The 20,308-nt window shown below is 36.5% G+C and overlaps 1 protein-coding gene across 13 annotated transcripts in view; it reads right to left on the bottom strand.

The window, feature by feature from the left end:
* The window catches only part of LOC18430765 (Thioredoxin superfamily protein), a 28,621-nt gene extending 9,539 nt beyond the window's left edge, over positions 1-19,082 (bottom strand). For 2 of the 13 annotated variants that reach the window (XR_016053097.1, XM_088863540.1), the window contains exons 1-7: positions 18,629-19,082; positions 18,336-18,486; positions 17,066-17,163; positions 13,658-13,761; positions 5,040-5,159; positions 4,651-4,729; positions 3,144-3,230 (exon numbers count right to left, since the gene is read on the bottom strand). Coding sequence is in view for 8 of the 13 variants with exons in the window: in XM_088863540.1 (XP_088719666.1) it covers positions 3,144-3,230; positions 4,651-4,729; positions 5,040-5,159; positions 13,658-13,761; positions 17,066-17,068 (393 nt within the window). In the remaining 5 variants the exon portion in view is untranslated. Of the gene's footprint in view, positions 1-3,143; positions 3,231-4,650; positions 4,730-5,039; positions 5,160-13,657; positions 13,762-17,065; positions 17,164-18,335; positions 18,487-18,591 lie in introns of all 13 variants that reach the window. The other 11 variants (XR_016053102.1, XM_088863542.1, XR_016053100.1 and 8 more) reach the window with 7 other exon arrangements.
* Positions 19,083-20,308: the final 1,226 nt, after the last annotated feature.

The following is a 20,308-nucleotide window of genomic DNA, read 5'->3' as shown; positions in this document are numbered from 1 at the left end:
GGAGGCAGGGGTATTCATATGGACTTACCTCGTGATGAGTGGGATCAGGAGATAGAGGATCTAAGACCTCAAGTTCAAGAACTTACAAGGCGGCTTACATGCATTGATCATGGGCAAAATGAAGTTTTGTCCGTCCACGACAATGTCGAGTACAACCCTTTTCATGATAGAGCTTCGCGAGATGAGTTGAGTGAAGAGTAATATGATCAGAGGTATAGGCAGCACTCAAAATCCATAGATCGAAAAGTAGATATTCCTAATTTTGAGGGAAAGTTGCATCCCGATGACTTTATAGACTGGTTAAACACAATCGAGAGGATCTTTGGTTACCAGCATTGTTGACACCCAAGAAAGATGATTCCTGGGGCATGTGTATGGACAGTAGGGCGATTAATAAAATCACCATAAAATACCGCTTTCTAATACCGCGCTTGGATGATATATTGGACATATTGGTGGAGGCTATGATTTTCTCTAAAATAGACTTGAGAAGTGGTTATCATCAAATCAGAATCATGCTGGGTGATAAATGCATGACCGCATTTGAGACGCGAGAGGGATTGTATGAGTGGCTCATTATGCCATTCGGGTTATCAACTGCACTTAGCACCTTTATGAGGCTCATGAATCAAGTCTTGAAGCCGTATACAAGAAAGTTTATGGTGGTATACTTTGATGATATCCTCCTATATAAGAAAGTTTATGGTGGTATACTTTGATGATATCCTCTTAGAGTTGTTACAAAGGGAGCAGCTATCTGCAAATTTGATGGGGGGTTGTTAGGCAGCCTGAGGGTTTGAAGGGAGGGATGCAGGGTGGAGCCAAATCACCTTCCCTTCAGGGCTTGTAAGGACCTTGAGGGAGTGGCCTTAGACAGAGATGGGTATTGCGAGCCTTCTTGCAGACTATAATAGTCAACTCAAAACAAATGTTGAGACCTATTGTAATCTCCAATATGGTCTTGAGAAAGGCAAGAGAAGCTCGCTGAAGCATCATCCCAGGAGATGTTCATGCAGTACCTAATAGAGAGGATTTCCAGCCATATCTTCTATGGATTGTAGAGGGCTCAACGGAATAGACAAGGGGCTGGATTGATCCTGCTTGGAGGTACTCAGTGGACTTGCATTACAGAGACCAAGCCTCCACATTGGTCTCCAATCTGTTTGAAAGTATGTGAACGCCAGGCATGAAGTGGGGTATTAAGAGGGTAGATCCAAACGTTAGAGGGTTGCACAGCTCTGACTTTTTGGGACCGAGGATGGAAAACATGGCCCCTTTGGCTGGCTGTAGTCTAGAATGAAGTGCAGAGGAGACGCTCCGCTCAGAGGGGAAGCAGAAAAGTACTTGGCTGCCCGAACGTTTGCGACAACCGAAGTTTGGTTCTTTCCCAAATACCGTCACCCCATTTGTCAATACCTCTGAGGGTGTCTCTTTGAGGCTAGAATACCTTTCAACACCTGCTTTAGGTCGAGATGAATTGTTTTCTAGCATCAAAACAACCCTTTCTAAGGGATTTTTGAGGTATACCTTACTTCTACAGTATAAGGTTGGCACCTTATATGAACTTTTTCCGGTAGCTAGAAGCCGGGGATTCACTAGAACTTGGAAGTTCAAGTTCCCTAGAAGCTGGAACTGTTGGTACCAAAAAGTTTTAGAATACTTCTTTGATAATCTAATTGGAAGTTCTCGAATACAAGATCAGACTCCGCATCGATCCAACAAAGCTTCACAGAGATCAAGGTTCATGAGAAAGAGAGAGAGAGAAGAGAGAGAGGAGAGAGAGAGAAAAGAGAGAGAGGAGAGAGAGGAGAGAGAGAGAGAGAGAAAAGAGAGAGAGGAGAGAGAGAGGAGAGAGAGAGAGAGAGAACTTAGAGAGACTGAGAGAGCTGACACGTTTAGAAAGGGAATGGATTCAAAGAAGAGAGTACACTATTACAGAAAATGGAGAGAGAGGATATAGTTAGAGGAAGAGTTAAGAGGGAGGGAACATTTTGAGAGGATAAAGAAAGGGCATGATTAGAGAGAGAGAGAGAGAGAACTCAGAGAGATAAAGGACACTAATAGAGATATGAGTTAAAGAGAAAAAGGAGATGGTTAGAGAGAGAGAGGAGTTAAGAGTGTTAAGAGAGACAAAATGCATGGTTAGAAAGAGAGGATTCACAAAGAGAGAGAGAGAGACGGTGCATGGTTAGAAAGAGGACTCAACGAGAGAGAGAGAAGGCATGGTTAGAAAGAGATGATTCAGAGAGAGAGAGGGTATGGTTAGAGAAGTATTAGAGAGAAAAGGGCATGATTAGATAGAGAGGTGTTCGAGAGAAAAGGGCATGGTTAGAGAAAGTGTCAGGAAAGGGTATGGTTAGATAGAGAGGTGTTAGAGACAAAAGGGCATGGTTAGAGAAAGTGTCAGGAAAGAACTGGCATGGTTAAAGAGGGAGGAGTTAGAGAGAGAAAAGAAAAAATTAGAGAGAGGAGCTAGAGAGAGCGAGGGCATAGTTAGAGAGACGAGAATTCGAGAGAGAAAGGACACATGAAGCTACAAAAAAGGCGAGAGGCGAACTTCCAAAAAAAATGAGACAAGTGAACTTTCATGGGGTTGGAAGTTGCAGGTTATCATTTTTCCTTTCGAAAATGTTGACTGTGAAGTTGCAGGTTCTCATTTTTTTGAACCTAGAACTTTCTAAATCCAATTTCCTATGGCACTTCCTGTTAATAAACAAGAAGTGCTACGAGAACTGGAACTTTTAATTTCTAGATCTGATATTTCATGTCATCAAACATGCCCTTGGACAATAATGCCTTTGCCCTCGTGTTAAAAATAGCTTTGAGGGGCATTGTCCATCATTCACCCCATGCACATGCTACCAACATAAGTATGAACAGTCACATTGGGGCAAATGAAATGTTAGGTGATCCAGCCATTACATAATTCTTTGTTATTGCCCTAAGAAATAACAAAAGAGCACCTTTGCAAGAATGATTCTAGGGGCGTCATTTTGACGAATATTTGCAAAGCCAAACATCAAAATTTGCATAACAGAACCTACATGTGTGTATGCACAGACATAATTTTCATTCTCATGTGTGCACGTGTATATGCATGCAATCATGTATCTCATAGACCAGGGTACCAACAATGTAGTTACCTGTTCAGGACTATAGAATATCTCGATGAAAGGATAATCTTGCCTTTGTCGTGAAATGCAAAATCCTGGGTACTTGGGACATTCAACCTAAGAAGATATCAGAGGGTACCATCAGCTATGCTTATGACAAACAAAATTTTCGAATGAAGCATGCAAATATGTCCACTATGTATATGTATAATTTATGCCAGGTAACATAACATATGCAGAAAGGATCCATCTTACTAAGATGCTCAGATACATTATGAAGGAAATATTCCAACGATATGATATGTTACAAAACACACAGAGACATACATGCATGCATACATACATGTAGTATGTACTTGCATATGCATATAAAGTAGGCACTAATAGTTCATATTCAGTGTGTACATACTTACGTATTAAAAAATCTAAGAAAATTCTGATAATCTTTGCAATGATTTATATTTCAATTATGCCAGAGAAAAGCACAAGTCCCACAGACTTTAAATGGGGTTAGCAAAGGAAGAGGACCATGAGGTTCCCATGCACGTGAATAATTATCATATTTCTTATTTAGCATACCTAGATAAACCCCACCTAAAAAACACAATAAGATCAGAACTAGTAAAAGTTCCAACAACATTTGTATTGTGTTAAAAAAGGAAGCAGACCTTGAGGATTTGCATTTGCAACATCCATTGGATAATACAGTTTATGGAAACTAATCTCTAAGTTCAAGAAAAAATGCCTACAGAAAACAATCACCAATAATTTATAGCTCCCTTGTGCTTCTAAATTGTAAATGTTTTAGAAAATATAGATTATATTTTAGTTATGAAGGGATTATGGCACTTCCTACTAGGTCCTATGAACTACTAGAGATTATTACGTCAGTTATAGATTATGGGAGCCGGTATTGTACTTTCGTACTTGTGCACAGATTAGTCTTAAAACATGTTATTGAAGCATCAGTGCATATATAAATCTACTCTCCTATACTTCTAATCCATCTGTATCATAAGAGTGCAGGTTATAGGAATAAGGATTATAAATGATGCTATAGAACTATGAAGTATATGTCCATATCAGTGTCATATACCTCACCCATTCCCTATATCTTATATAGTCAGTCATTGATACATTGGCCAAAAATGAGTATTCAGGTAGCATTACAATCCAATCACTTTAACATAAGAAAATGACACAGGATCAGGCATTCCACTTAAATTGAATGAAATCAGTAAAAATCCAGAAAATAACTATAAAATGAAGAAATTGTAACCACAACCACAATCCTCCATGCAACCCAAAATTAAAGACCAAATTTTTCTCCAAATTAAATGTGACCCAAACAGATCAAATGAATAATCTCAGGAATAATTAAAAATGCCACCCCTGGCATGGACTGCAGGGTCAATCCTCTGGCTAGGCATACATCCTTAAGAAAGGGATTGGGGAAAGTACAAGATTATGGAATTAAATAAAGTAATGTACGTATGATGCAAAAATGATGATTTAGGCACATCCAGAACCATCTTACGCGCATAAACTTTATATTAGGATAAAATTCGGCAGCAGCCTCCTCCAATACTTTATCGAGATGTTTTGAATAATTGCACCTGCACGATATTTGAAAAAATGAAATTTTATTTAAACAAATGAAATTATGGTTCTCAAAGGGAAATGTCCAAACAGAAATGCTTTCAAAGGAAATGTAATCCTGATCCTTTAAGAAATAACAATATATAGGAAATTCAAACCCCATGTGGATAAAAGTTGATCCGGCTGTAAATGTAAAGGTAAATATCAAAACAGGTAAGCGGTATTTCTTTAAAACAAATTAAAAGATTAGCTTCCTAAAAAAAGGAAGTATGCCATTCAAAAATGATGATAAAACAGGATGCTCAAGTCACAGATAGAATACTTCACTTGATTGTAAATGCAACAACCACAGGATAACCTTCATGCATAAGTTGGACAAATTGGCGCTCAGAAGTAAAATGCAAAACCCTTGACGGCCCAAGATCCTTAGGATAACCTGTGTAATACCTGGTCATAAACCAAAAAACAAAAAAAAATCAAAGGAGTTAATCAACATCCTACAATTGGCAACCACTGCCAACAAACTCAATTTGTATATCGATTACACGTCTTACATGAAATGCTCATCTAGTATAAATCCCATAAATAACCCACCATGAAAGAGTTAAATGACAATTTGGTATTAATTAGAGGATGATCAATACACTTATCCTTAGAGAGATAACTACTGTGGCTTATATTATTAGCAGGTGTGGTGTCTTTGAGAGGTGACTGTACTACGAAGTTACAATCAATGTGAAACCAACAAAAGATGACCCAGCACCAATGTAAAAATAAAAGAGAAACCCCCATAACCACCAATCCAGTTATTCATGAGCACAAGATGCCAACTGAGACAGACGAACATTCTAGACATGTCAAAGTTCCAAAACACCCCTCAATATGCCAAAATGATATTTTAAGAGAGTTTTAATACCAAGCTCTAGTCTTTATACTGACCCAAAACACTATAGTCCATATGTTGCCAGGGATGAAGTGTCAGAGTTTCTGTATCATGCTCATGAGGAATGGTCAGGTACCTCAACCTAATCTACTAAAGACCCTACTCTAACAACGTCCAATCAATGGATGGACAATTTTGGGAGAAATTAGAACCTACCACTTAAGTCATGTTATCTTTTGGAGGGTCCAGCATTCTCATCAACACCTTCTATCACTGGATTGAAACATTGCTGATATTGGATCTGCCATAGTTCACTACAACCAGGTTCCACCTGATCATTTTTTAATGCTCATGGAGCTTTTGTCATTATAAAGGGCATTATGGTACCTATAGTAGGTTGTAATGAGTTATCCATAGTGGTAGCTACCCCATTATTTGATGAGAGGGAGATTGGGGTTCACCTTATAACCTATGGAATGGAGCTCATCATCTTATTCTATAGCTTGGCTTGAATATTTAACTAATATCAAGAAGAAAGGTGCGAGGAAAAAAAAATAGAATGTTTCATTCCATGATCAGCATATCCTCTCCCTCCAACTCTCTCAACAGGTTCCATTTTCACAGGTTTCTCCTAAAGCAGCACCATACACGAAGTAGGTGGTGAAGAATAAAATCTATAGTGACTGAAAACTGAAATCTCCAGCCTAGAAGTTCTTGTTCCCTAAAACTGTGTCATCTGAAAAGGAAGAAGCAACAAAGTACATTGCCGACTTCTGGGTTTAGTGTAACGCTTCATTTTATTAATATAAAGTTAACTTTCTTCAAAAAACAAAAGTACCTGACTTCACAAAGATAGAAAAACAATATGACTTCACGAAGAAAAAAATCACGGGACAACATAAATACGTATTCCAGAATGGAGTGAGAGAACTTCTAAAAGGATGTCCTACAAAAGAGTGAAACCAAACACATACATTTGCATACAAGTGTCCTCTAATGAGCCCATGAAAAGTGACAATCAACATGATCAAGTGGAATTATTTCCAATAGCAAAAAAATGAGCATCTAACAATAACTGACCTGAAAGGAGTAATTAATTACCAAAAGACCTTTCTTTGGAGGTGAAATCTCTTTAAATGGTATCATCTCTATCAACTTTCTATCAAAGAACATCATATCATCCACAAGGTGGGTGCAAATTAAAACACTAAGGGGAATCTACTTTCTTTAAGGCAATGAACGAAAATTCGGCCGCCTAGGCAGCATTTTTTTAAAAACGCCTAATCATGGACTAGGAGGCTTTTGCTAGGCACCTGCCTAGGGGGTGTAAAAGGCAGGCGCCTAGGCGCCGCCTTGACCTACACCACAAAGTAGTATCAATTTGTAATTATTAATTTATTGGCATACCAGAAACTAGTATTAACTCAGTTTTAATTGGAAGGATTAGACTTTTTATGCCACTTGTCATTTTGCATATAACAGTAATTATTAATTCATTGATAAACCAAAAAATAGTATTAATTCGTAATAATTACTTTGTCGAAAATGCTTTTTGCATGTGATAATAATTACTAATTTAGTGATAAACCAAAAAAATAATATTAATTCGTAATTATTATTTTGTCGAAAATTCTTTTTGCATGTGACAGTAATAATAATTTATCGGTAAACCAAAAAATAGTGTTAATTTGTAATTATTAATTTATTGGTAAACCAAAAAATAGTATTAATCCAATGTTAATTAATATATGGAAGGATTAGACTTTTTACACCACTTGTCGTTTTGCAGGTAACAATAATTATTAATTCATTGGTATGCCAAAAAATATTTATTAATACGTAATTAATAATTTATCGAAAATGCTTTTTGCATGTAATAGTAATTATTAATTTATTGCTAAACCAAAAAATAGTATTAATTTCTAATTATTATTATATATTATATATAATAAAACGGGGGGAAGTGTGGGGGATCCAACTTTTAAAAAGAGACAACACAAGCCGCCTTTGGGTCTGGGCGGCGGCCTTGGCATCTAGGCGGCCAAGAGCCAAACTGCTTAGGTCGCCTACGCCTTTTTGAACATTGCTTTAAGAAGTAGATACTACATTGTTTTCATGATACCATAGCATAGGTAGGATGACAATAGGTTCATAGACCCACAAAATCTAACATCAACAAGGTCATCAAAGACATCTTTAACAAATGTTATACAGGGGACTTTCCCAAGCAAGTGATTTAAGATGCAAAATGCATACCAATTAGGATAAGACTCTTACCCAAGGAAGACAACCAATAGCTTGACGGATTGAAAACAGTGCTCTATATTAGGAAATGACAAAAGTCCGTTTTCTGTATTTTTTTTTTTTGGGGGGGAGGGTGGGGTGGGGGGATGAGACTCTCAGAAGATTGTGAAAATTTTAGTGTTTAAAGCAAAAGAGGTCACCAAGTTTGCTGTGTGAGATTTAAGGCAATTGTTCGATAGAGCTGGCACTATTTTTGTGAACGCGGAAGAATTGGGAATTATCATGAATAGACGCTAAAAAAAATCAAATGTTTTAATGACCAATTGAATGCCCAATCATTAACCATTAAGTTTTTTTTTTTATAAGAGTTAACTGTATTGCTATAAAATTGTACATGGAGTGTTTAAACCGAGAGTCCCTCCATGACGGGACTCTCTGTAAAAAATAGGTCAATTGATCCTATACAAAATGGGGTTATAGATCTACCTGAAATTATTCAAGATTTACAATGAGATTACAAAAAATGGGCTTATAGTATTGCCCCTTTGCACTGAGACACTGTGATCCAAAGCAAGAAAAAGTAGCTGGCCGAGCCTTACTACTCCCTAGTCCCTTTGTGGTTCGGATAAAAAACGAGGCGAGACCCGGTTTGGTCTTCAACGTGAGCCCTGGCCCCGTCCTTTGCAAGGAGATCGGCTAACTCGTTTGACGTCCTCAAGGTATGCATCCATAAGACGTCCATATCCCTGCAAATTTCAGCGATCTCGTCAAAAATGGAAGCAAGATACCATGGAGGAGAGGATCTCTCTGTTGCCCATGATTTTATGTTTCTAGCGTCTCCCTCCACTATTAGGTTTTGCCCCCAAGATTGGTTGAAGCTTTTGATGCCCATAAGAAGGGCGATCGCTCCAGCATGCTAAGAGTCTTGAATGCCAAGATATTCAGAGTAGGCAAACAATATTGCACTATGCTGATCTCTGAAAACTCCTCCCGCTCCGGCATGACCGAGGTTTCCCAGGGAGCAACTATCAAAGTTAAGTTTAATGACTCATCGTGGGGGAGGTTGCTATCATTAACCATCAAGTTAAACAGTTTCTTTAACAAACATAACTCTTTAACCAACATAGCTTGATCTTAGCAAGCCAAGCAACATGGGTTTCTTTCACTTGTCTATGAAATTCCATTAACCGTAAAATGAAAGAGTTTCATTGATTAAAATACTGAGATATCTTACAAGCAAATAACATCTGATCACCATGACCTTAGTTCTTGGCTTTGGAGTCCTTTAAAGCCCAAATTGCAAGATTAAGGAGTTAATATGTTCACTACAGACTTGACCGACGGTAAATGTGCCAGAGTAGTGTAATCGCAGTGAGAATTTACCCTCACCGTATAAGCGCGGTGAGAACTCCTCGGAATCGAGGCTGAATCAACCACGGAAGCTTGCTTGCCCACTAACACATGACAAAGTCGTGTTAAACAAAGCAAGAAAAACAGTTTAACTATTGGGTAAACTGCGGATGAATCGAGAGAGCTTAGTTTCTGCGGCCAAAACTGATTGGGAGACTTTGGCTTCGAATCTCTTCTTGTAGTCGATCCCGATCCCTGGAAGGAACACTATGATTTTCTCGGGCACTGCGAAGCTTCAGTTCACTGTTGGCGCTACGAGTTTGGTGCTAAATCAAAATTATTTCTTCTAAGCCTTGGCAAACGGACAACTCAAAAAATGATTGGCATGAAGTCTCAACTTAGTGAAATAACTTGAAGCCAACTTCACTCATTTTAACTAGACCGAGAGTCATAAGATACTCCTGCAGTCTTTTGAAGCATTAAACGCTCTCGACATAAAGATTTTGTGATGCAATCAAGTCCGGATGGGTGTACCCCATGGTGAAATGAGCCCAATCAAAGACTCATGAAAGACTTCTTTGACTTGCACACTCTTAAGAAAATTCTAGGGAATACTATGGCCCACAATGATTTGCCTTTGGCTGAAAATGTCAGGAATGATAAGGATCATATAGAAACAAATAAATGATAGAGAAATCAGGGAGATATCCCTGATTTTCAGGAAATTATGTGGAATTTGTGTAACCAGCTTATCCACTCTTTGATTTTCAACACTCCAAAGTTTCAATCTGAACTTGGGTATTTGTAGATGTTAAATACCATTGTTCATCCATTGTAGCTACAATGAAGAAGGTGGGAGTCAGTGAAAAGAACTAACACATGTCAACATGCTTAGTAACGACAATGAAAATTCCAGTTGCTCTTTTTTACTGCAGCAAGAACAGGCCAGGGGCAGTTTGGTAAATCTAAGAGCTGCCAGTGAGTTTGGATGGAAATTTTTGAATTTGAACAGTTTGCAAACAGCCCAATCTCACTGATAAACAAAGAGATAAATCCCTTTAGTTCCTGCGTTGATCAAACGCAAGAAAATCTCAGTTCCCCACGGTTAAAAAAAAAACTCCCTAAACTCTGTTTAAGTTGAGTTTGAAACACCACTTAATCCAATTTAAATCCAACAATCTCCCACTTGTTCCAAAGCAACTCAACAATGAGTAGGCAAATCAGGAAAGACAATGCATCAGCATAAATTTCCTAGAGACTTGAATTTTCAACAAGTGTTATGCCAAACACCATTCTCGATAGTGAAGACGAACCTTGAATTATGTCCCTTATTGTATCGATCTCCAATATAAGAACATCCTCTTTTTTGCATTGTTTTCCTTTATAAGCCTACACATTTGAATCGTGCACACCTTATCCTGGCTTTCATGAGCACTCTCTGGAAGGCTCACTTCAATGGGAAGTCGCAAAACTTCCATAACTGCTATAAGTGAATCCATAGGAGGTATCCCTGCAGCTTAAGATCCCCATCTAGGCTTACTATATGTAGGTATCCTCCTACCAAGTCGTAGCTCTCAAGCACCATGTAGCCAAGGATGGGGCAAAAAATTTTAATTCCGTCCAGTTTATATAGATAAAATGGTGCTTCCAACTATCACACAGTGACTTGTTACTACCCTTTAAACTTGGGACTTGGAATCTCCTTCTTGACCAGGTACGATTTCCATCACTTTACATTCAAGTGGGCCCCAATCCCCTCCCTTTAGTTTATTCCGGACTTGGTCACTTGTAAAGCCTTTAGTTAGTGGATCCACCAGGTTCTGGTTAGACTTGATATGGTCTACATTAATTACTTCATCCTCAAGTAATGCTCTCGACTGACAGTGCCTCAAATGCATATGCAATGAATTACCATTGTAAATCATACTTACCACTTTGTACAAAATAATTTCACAATCATAGTAGATTGAAAATGTGGGTCTAGGCTTTGGATAGAGGGTGTGCCTACCAAGAAGTTTCTAAATCATTATATATCTCTACTAGTAACCTCAAAGCAGATCAACTATGATTCCATAGCAAATCTAGAGAACAATTTTGCATCTTAGAGCCATATGCTACATCACCCCCACCAAAGGTGAAGATCCATCTGATAATAGACTTGGATTCATCTCAATCCAAAATCCCATATGCAACATTGTATCCTTCTAGAATGGAGGGTTCACCAACATAATGTAGGCCATAGTCCATGGGTCCTCATATTAGAGGACCGTATGGACTGCATCCAATGATCCCAACCTAGATTACTGGTAAAGGTACTCAGTTTCCCAATTGCATAAGCAACATTAGGTTAAGTGAAATGCATGACATACATTATGTATCCAATGACCTCGGCATAGTCCAATTGAGACACCGAACTACCTTGCCCTTCCACAATAGAATATGAGGATTATATGGGATTGTAGTTAGAGGTCGAACTTCTTGAGAACTCTCTCTATAAAGTGAGAATGGGTTAAAATATATGCATCTAATTTTCTCATTTGTCTCAAATCCAAGAATCACATCAGCTAACACCATGTCCTTCATACTAAGTTTAAAAGACAATTCTTAGTCTCTTCTATGCATGCAGAATTATTGCCAAGTATAAGCACGTCATCTATATGTAAGCATATAATACGATCTAAAACTTTGGTATAGAGAAAACTATCAGATTCATTGATAGAGAATCCATGAGAAAAAATTTCTCGAATTTCTCATGCCATTATTTAGGTGTTTGTTTAAATCCATGAGAAAGAATTTGTTGAATTTCTCATGCCATTATTTGGGTGTTTGTTTAAATCCATACAAGCACTTTGCCAGCCTGCACAACTTGTACTCTTATTCTTCCAAGATAAACCCTTCTGAGCTGTTTCATGTAAAGCTCATCTAGTTCATCATCCATGAATGTGGCATTAACATCCATCTAGTGAATCTCTAGTTGGTAAATTGAAGCCAAGTCTATTAATATCATGGTCATAGCCATTCTAGCCATGGGTGCAAAGGTATCAAAAAAGTCACACCTGTTTTCGTACTGAAAACTTTAGTAACCAGTATGGCCTTGAATTTCTCATTGCCATCCTCACTTATTTCTCCTAAATCCTTAGCACCACAAGGTAACTCATCAACTTTCCAAGTTCCTTTGACTAAAAAGGAATCCACCTCATCGTTGACTATTTCCGTCTAGAAAGAAGCATCATGGCATAACATTGCTCCTCGAAAGCTTGTAGTTTCTTCCAAAAGAAAATAATAGTCAAGCAGATAAGAAGATCTGTCCATTCTGAAAGTTAAAGCTAGTTGGTCTTCTAGCTCTATTACTTCTCCTGACTTCCTGGTCTTCAAGACTATCATGCTCCTCTTGACCATGTCCTACATGGTGGTTTTCATATTCATTATCCAGTCATCATAAAAGGCATTTTAAAAAACTTTTGCATCCCTAGATTCTAAATGATCAAATTGGATCTTGAGTCCAGAAAATTGTAGGCCTTGTAGTTAGGAATACCCTACAAAAACCCATTTCACAATCTTAGGTCCTAACTTGATCATTTTAAAGCCAGAAGTCTCAAGTAACCCAATCTTAAGAAAAGGTTCCCGACCTTCATATGGTATGACATTAGAATGTGAATATTGTATCCTAATCAAAATAAAGCATGCAAACAGGTAAGCCTCTCCCTATGAATTAACAGGAGATTGAAACTAAAAAGCATGACATTAAACCCACACGCAAGTGCATGGTTAATCTTTCTACAACACCGTTCCATTGTGGTGTATATGGGTAATACCATTCTCTTCGCAAAACCTCGCCAATCCATTTAGAGCATTATTCACTACCTCTCAAAGCACCTTTATTTTCAAATTCAGATTTGTGAATCAGAAGCTTCTCAAAAGCTTCATCTTTTGTTCTCATTACATATACATAAGCATGTCTGAAAAAGCACCTGAGCAGGAGATCTAACTGCAGTGTGGGAAATTTTGAATTCAAAAAGTTTAAAAAATCCCAAACTCACTGATCAATAGAGAGATAGATCCTGTTAATAGCCTACATTGATCAAATACAATAAATTATCGTTCTTCACAGATTGAAATCAATACTACCTAAACTTTGTTTGAGTTGGATAAGTCCAACATTATTGAGAAGTAATAAGCCAGCAAATCAATAGTAAATTCCCAACAAAAAGAGATGACACAACAAAAATGGCAATATCCAATCATCTCCAGATGACTACTTTCAAGAATAAATGGAGACCACATGCCAAAATTGCCTAAAAGCAAAATATTTAAACAACGCATATATTTCTTGCAACTTTATCCATATAGAACCAAATATGCATTGAAGATTCTCCTGGTGACTGATGAACAAACTGCAATCAATAGACAAAGACATAGCTCTAATGACTAAACAGAAAGAAATGTCATTGAATTAAAGGTGTTGAACCTGCTTGTTGCACGAAGATGACTGATCAATTTATTGAATAATGATTGTTCTTCCATTTTATAGACGAATGCCAAAATATTCAACTTTGTTTCTTCACCAACCTGCTGAGACAGGTATCAAATAACAAGAATGGTGGATAAAGCAAACACCAAAATAAATAAAACCCAGAAACAAGAATTAAATAAAATTCTAATTACCCAAAGAATCAGGGCGGGGCGGGGTGGGGGGGGGGGGGACGACTCAATCCCTTAAAGTGGAGTTCACATAAAAGATAAGGAATGAAGAAATAGGGATTCAGTCAGAAGGTCAAAACTGGTTTGGTATATATGATAATCAAAAATTTCAAAGAACAAAAAGAGGGAAATAGAAATAGAGAGAGATTATTGAAAAACAGGTACCTTGAAGAAGTCATTGGGTGTGTTTTTACTACGGAAGATCAACTAGAGAGAGGAGGGGCATCATGGCTTTGCAATTACAAAGAAAATCGAGGTTTTTGACTCAAAGGAAAGGTCACACTGGGTACACTTGCATTTATCACGAGACAAATACTATAATTATTCACATAAGAAAACAAAGGAAAATTAGGGGAAAAAAATGACAAAACAAGGGTGTCAACCTTGTATCGTAGAAGGCGCATTTGATGAACCCCAAATAAATAAATAAAAAAGGTTCTAGGAAAAATTTTCAATATCATCTCATCAACAAATGCCGGTACATCATCTGGGCTATCAATTTCTAAAATTTTAGAGAGAAAAATATTTCAGATTTTAAGTTTTAAACAGAAAAACTATCTCAAAATCTTTAAAGAGAGAAAATATCTCAAATTTCAAGTTTTAGAAAGAGAGTATCTTAAAATTTTAAAGAGAAATTATATCAAAATTTATAGAAAGAAACAACTTAATAATTTTTAGAGAGAGAAACTAACTCAAAGTTTTTAGAGAGAAAAGCTATCTCAAATTTCGAATTTTTAGAGAGAGAGACTGCTTTCTCAAAATTTTTAGAGAGAGCAAACATCTCAAAAATTATGTTTCGAAGAGAAAAACTGTCTCAAAATTTTTAGTGAGAGTATCTCAAAATTTCAGGTTTGATGTGCTCTCTCTCTCTACCTATTTCTAACTGTGTTGACCAAACATGGGAAAAAGCATGTTGGAGCAATTTTTTCCTTATTAATTGTTTGCATAGGTCACACGTCCAAATGAGCCCCTTTTGTTTGGTAAAATTTATCTTGTATTGCTTTTACCATAATTTTCCAAGCACGTGGGGTGAAATTTCCTTGAATTTTTTGCTTTGCCTTTACCAAAGAAGTCATCTTGACTAGGGGTCCAATAGTAGTTTTTGGCTTTCTTGTTGGGTTCAGTGTCATTAGTAGGAGGCTGAGAATCCATACCTAAAGGGAAACAGGTAGAGGTGTAACCCATGACTACAAATGCGTTGCAAGGAAAAGAAAGGTTTTCCGGGCATTTCACGATAGTAGCAACCATCATTATTAACAAGAATCATGCAAACTAAGTTCAGCATCCCTTTTCAAATACACTTTTCTACATATACTATCAAATAAAACAAGGTGTCTAGCAAATTTGGAATATTTATCGAAATGTCTCAAATTTGACAACAATACTAATTAAAACAATCGAAGGAAAGCATTTGCTTCCAAACATTCACGGTTTCTGCTCATCATATAAACCAATCCATCAATCAATTGATCCTTACGCAACACTAATGATGGGTTCCCAAGAGAACATTGGACTTGAATTAGAAAAGGTTCAATATCTCTAGGCATTTATAATCCCATAATTAAGATAGAAGCGACCCCTAAAATTGTAATCCCATCGAAGGACCAAATCCTACAAATGAACATATATGGCTCCTAGTCGAGAATTACCAGATCACAGCTATACCCTAGAATAGAGATTCTCATGTTTAATCCATTTTTGGATCATCCATTTTTTATTATCATTTTTCTATATATTTTATCTTTCCACAAATATGGAGAGAGAAATTTTCTTTTGGAAACCATTTTTACTGCTGCTTGCTTGCAATTTGGGAATCATCTATTGAGAGAGGTGGAAGAATTGTTGATTAAGTTGATCCACATTGAGGCTTCATATCACCGGTTGTTGCAAAGTTTTCTTGAGTTCTTTTTCTTGATAGTCCAGACAATAGCTAGGTGAGATCAAAACTAGAAACTAGATTTAGTTTACTTAATATGTATTTTTTTATTATTATTCATGGACTAAAAGCTACAATTGAAGATAAAAAGACTCAATGGGAAAAATTATAATATGTGGAAAAGAAGATTAGGTTTGACTTTAGAGCATGAAAATTTAGGTCATATAATTTCAACAGAAGTTCCTACTGAACCCAATGATGACAACACTAGGCAGAAAATTCAGCATATGCTAATTGGGAAAAAGAAAATACGCTAATTGGGAAAAAGAAAATAAGAAGTATAGGAATATAATGTTGAGAAACGTGGATGATAAATTATTATTGAGCTTTGGTGAATTTAAAAATGCCAAAGATATTCATGATGAACTGGAAATACAATTTGGGCTGACCTTAATGAGTAATTTAAGAGTATTGATTCAAGAGTACTATTCTTCCAAGATGAAGGAAAATGATTCACTTGTTGAACATGTTAGGAAAATGATTTTGTTGGGTAGACAACTTATTAGTGCGGATTATGCTTTGACTGATCAACAACAAGTTTTAACTATACTTAATAGTTTGCCTAGTTCTTGGGCATCTGTTGTTACTACATTATCTTTAAACCATAGGGATCTTACACTTCAAAATCTTGCAGTTGAATTGAAATCTAAAGGGGATCATAGATCTTCAAGAAGACTTCGCATTGCCTAAACTCAAAACTCTCAAAATGGAGAATCTTCTAACAAAAGAAAACCTTATCAACCTTGGAACAATAACAAAAGGTAGAACTTTAAAAATAAAAACAATGCAATTCTTCAGTGATGCAACTCTTCTCTGTGTTTCTTCCTCCAAACATTTCACTATATGAATCAATGTACACTAGATTGTCCCTGTAGCATACTTGTTTACGTCAAGGCCTTCTAACATATGAAAAGAAATGGTTCTAACGATACACAATATCGCCTTAGGGATATAGCTAGACAAAGAAAAGAATATCATTGTTATCAAGATAAATCTCACTACATTTCTCTTCCATACTTTTTTGTTGCAAGATGTATTTGTCTTTCATGTTACATCATATTCTATGATAAAGATCTTAATTGCCCCAATAAGATTGGCAAAAAATACATAGAGACACAATGCTACCATTGGCTTACTACTACAAAGAATAGTTGCAACAACTTTAACAAACATTGATGCTCTCTGAGGAAAACCATATAGCTAGATTCCAAAAACTTTAAAAAGAAGCAAGAATTTTACCATAAACTGAGGACATGGAAATTTACTTCCATTGCTTCAAATTTTCGTGCCAATGAACAAATACAAAGTTTGTGGTCTGCCACCGCTTTTAGTTGTTGCTTGTAAAGAATGATTTCAGTTAAAATCTAACACATCCTACAACTAAATGAACCTCTGAATCTATAAGAAATGCATTTAGATTAAAAAATAAATAAATAAATGAGCCTCTGGATTCTTTCAATGAAATGAATAAGACCAAAACTTCAAAAATTAAAGAAATATAAGAAATTCTCACAATACAGCATCATTACATCCGCACTAAAAGCAATGAAAATCACTACTCAATTCCCAAATGATCCCAAAACCCTAGAAATTGTCTACAGAACACTTGATTCCTCAGGGATCACTGGACCTAAAGTTTCCCTTTTCGTTTCTTTTGATTAATCAGACCTAAAGTTCTTCTTTGTGCCACTAATTTGCAGAACAAACAAATAGGCAGAATTTGGATCTTCTCATCAGTCGCCCAATAGGAAAATACACAGAACTACTACTCAAAAATCCCATTGATCGCACTGATATTGCTGAAAATGATCAACAACACTAAAATTTCAAAAGTGAAAGTCTTAAAGGTATAAAATTTATAACCAAGAAGACATGAAATTAACCTGTAAGCTTTCGACCAAAGGCTATGGTGAAGAAAATAGAGCATGGACCTTCAAAAAAATGGCGGACTTGAAATGAGCTTTTGTTCCATAAATTGCAGAAACAATGGGAGTCGCTCTTTCTCTCACAAAAAAGGGACTTCTCTCTGTACCATAGGCTTTCGCATGGGCATTACGGAAGTCAAATTGTGCTTCTATACTCAATAAAAAAATAAAAAATAAAAAAAATAAAAAAAACAAAAAATAAAAAATAAAAAAATACCCACATTTTACTGCAGAGCAATTTGTGCTCCTATACTCAATAAAATAGGCCACCAAAAACAACAACAAATTTCCAGGGAAGATCATAGAAAAAAAAATGTTTGCATTGATAATTAAAAAATCAGCACTGGGAAAAACCAGGAAAATCACAAGAATAAAACTCATACCCTTGTTGAAGAAGAGATGAGGTATATTTTATGAGGGTTCGTACGAGGAAAACCCTACCTTGTTTGGTGAAGAATCTTTACGCTATAACAAAGAAATACCAGCAAAAAAATAAAAGTACAAAGCCAAATAAGAAACCTTACAGTACGACAAAGAAATACCAGCATAAAAATAAAAGTACAAAGCCAAATAAAGAACATTACCTTATTGAGAGAGGACACAGGGAGTTGAGAGAGAGTGGCGAGGAGCGCTTTGTGAGAGAGCAGTCAGGGCATTGAGAGAGAGTGGAAAGGGTTTTGTGAGAGAGGCCGTTCCCATTTATTTGCTTTTTCAGCCCCTCGCGGTAAACTCAAACTGAATATTGTTTCGATTCAAAAATATATTGTAAGGGTATTGTTAGAACGAATGCTAGCTATATATTTAATGCTTAACGCATGCAAGTCGAACGCAATAACTTACCTGAGGGATGCTTACCACATGCAAGTCAATAACTTACCAGAGAAAGAATGAAATAGAAGTTCCCCAAAGAGCCACTAAATGAAATAAGAATGGTTAACGCGTAATGTGCCAAGGTCGATTGCTGGTTCTTCCCCGGTTCCCCGTCTCTGTTCCCAGTTGAGATCGATTCTTTTGGCACATGTTGGGTTGGAATGTATTCCCAATTTAATCGACCATCCGGCAATGAAATTGTGATTGCTTCTTCGGCTGCTTCTCTTATCCCTGTGGTTGAAATTTAAGCCCGAGTCAGGGGTTCTGTTGCTTTCCCTGCTGCCTTGAGTCTTTCTCGAGCTTCATCAAGACCTTTCTCCTTTCTCGTCGCCCTCGACTTCTTTAGGGGCTCAGTCCTTGCAGCCCCAACTATTCCCAACCCTTCCAGTCGACCAAACATGACGGCGAAATGCCCAAAGACTCTCATGCCTTTCTTGGTCGGACCAACCCAAAGCCTCGACCCGAGTACTTCTATCTATCTAAATATATTACTGTCGTAATACATTACTAGCAAATGGTTTGTTACTATTTAGATGTAATTTTGGAAATCCATGCTATTGTCCGGCTATGTTTCGAAGAAATATGGAAAATATATTACTAATATTTTACCAGCTGTATAAATTATTATTTTTTTTCTTTCTTTTGTCGTAAAACTCCATTAAAATGTAGAATTAAAAGCATTATCACATTATTCCAAAAAGATTTTCTAATAATAACATCATCACCATTTCAAAAAGATTTTCTAATAATAACTTTATCATTCTAAAGTCATTATCACACAATTTTTTACTTATTAACTTGTATCTTCTAACGTGATTAGACTTTGGTTTCAACATGATAAGTCATTAGAATAACATGTTTTTATTTATTTATTTTACAAGCCTTTCAAATGTCTATCTATATATTTTCAAATAAGGAATAAATTTATGATACCAAATTAAAAAATGGGAAGAAGTTTGATTCGTAAACTAGAAGGTTTGATAATTGAAGTAGAAAATTTTGAGATATTGGAAGAAACTAAAGAGGTATGTTATTTCAATTGATATTTTACTAATCTCTTATGAGGATTATGTTGGGTAAAATTTTTTATTAGAATTGTGTTGTATAATTTGTTGGGTAAAATTTTTTATTATAATTGCGTTGTATAATTTCTTATTGATTAGATACACCAAGGAGAATGGATATACTAAGGATAGACGGAGAATGGAAAAAGTAAAATAAGGAGCTTAAAAAAAACAGTCGAAAGATCAGAGGAAGGGGGTTAAAGATAAAAGAGCTTAAAAAAAAAAAAAGTACAAATGAGAAGAAGGGTTGTAAAAAGAGAGGGAGGGAGGGAGCAGCTTATGCAAACCAGTTATTAGGGTTCAAGAGACAGGGGACGGGCTTTGAGAGGGAGGGTAGAGAGGCGCACAAAAGATTTCTAAAGATTACTCATGCACGTGATAGATTTTTCACCTTTCATCGCGAGTAATGTGTTTCATGATTTTTGGGGAAATCTTGGGTAATCTCTTATATTTCCTTACTATAAAGTGTACACAGACAGTGGAAATGTAATATTTCCTCGTAATCGATTGTCATATAATAGATTTTTTGGTACCGAAACGGCCCTTAAAGAACTTACTCCCCACTTTTCTAAGGTTTCAAAACGTGGATAGGTGACTCGAATCGGTCACACCATACTTGTGTC

Source organism: Amborella trichopoda, chromosome 3 (assembly GCF_054954075.1).
Source record: "Amborella trichopoda isolate Santa Cruz 75 chromosome 3, AtrichopodaSantaCruz75HAP2 v2.0, whole genome shotgun sequence".
NCBI classification, from domain to species: Eukaryota; Viridiplantae; Streptophyta; class Magnoliopsida; order Amborellales; family Amborellaceae; genus Amborella; species Amborella trichopoda.
The sequence above is the reverse complement of the archived record's forward strand: the minus strand, read 5'-3'. Positions and strand labels throughout refer to the sequence as shown.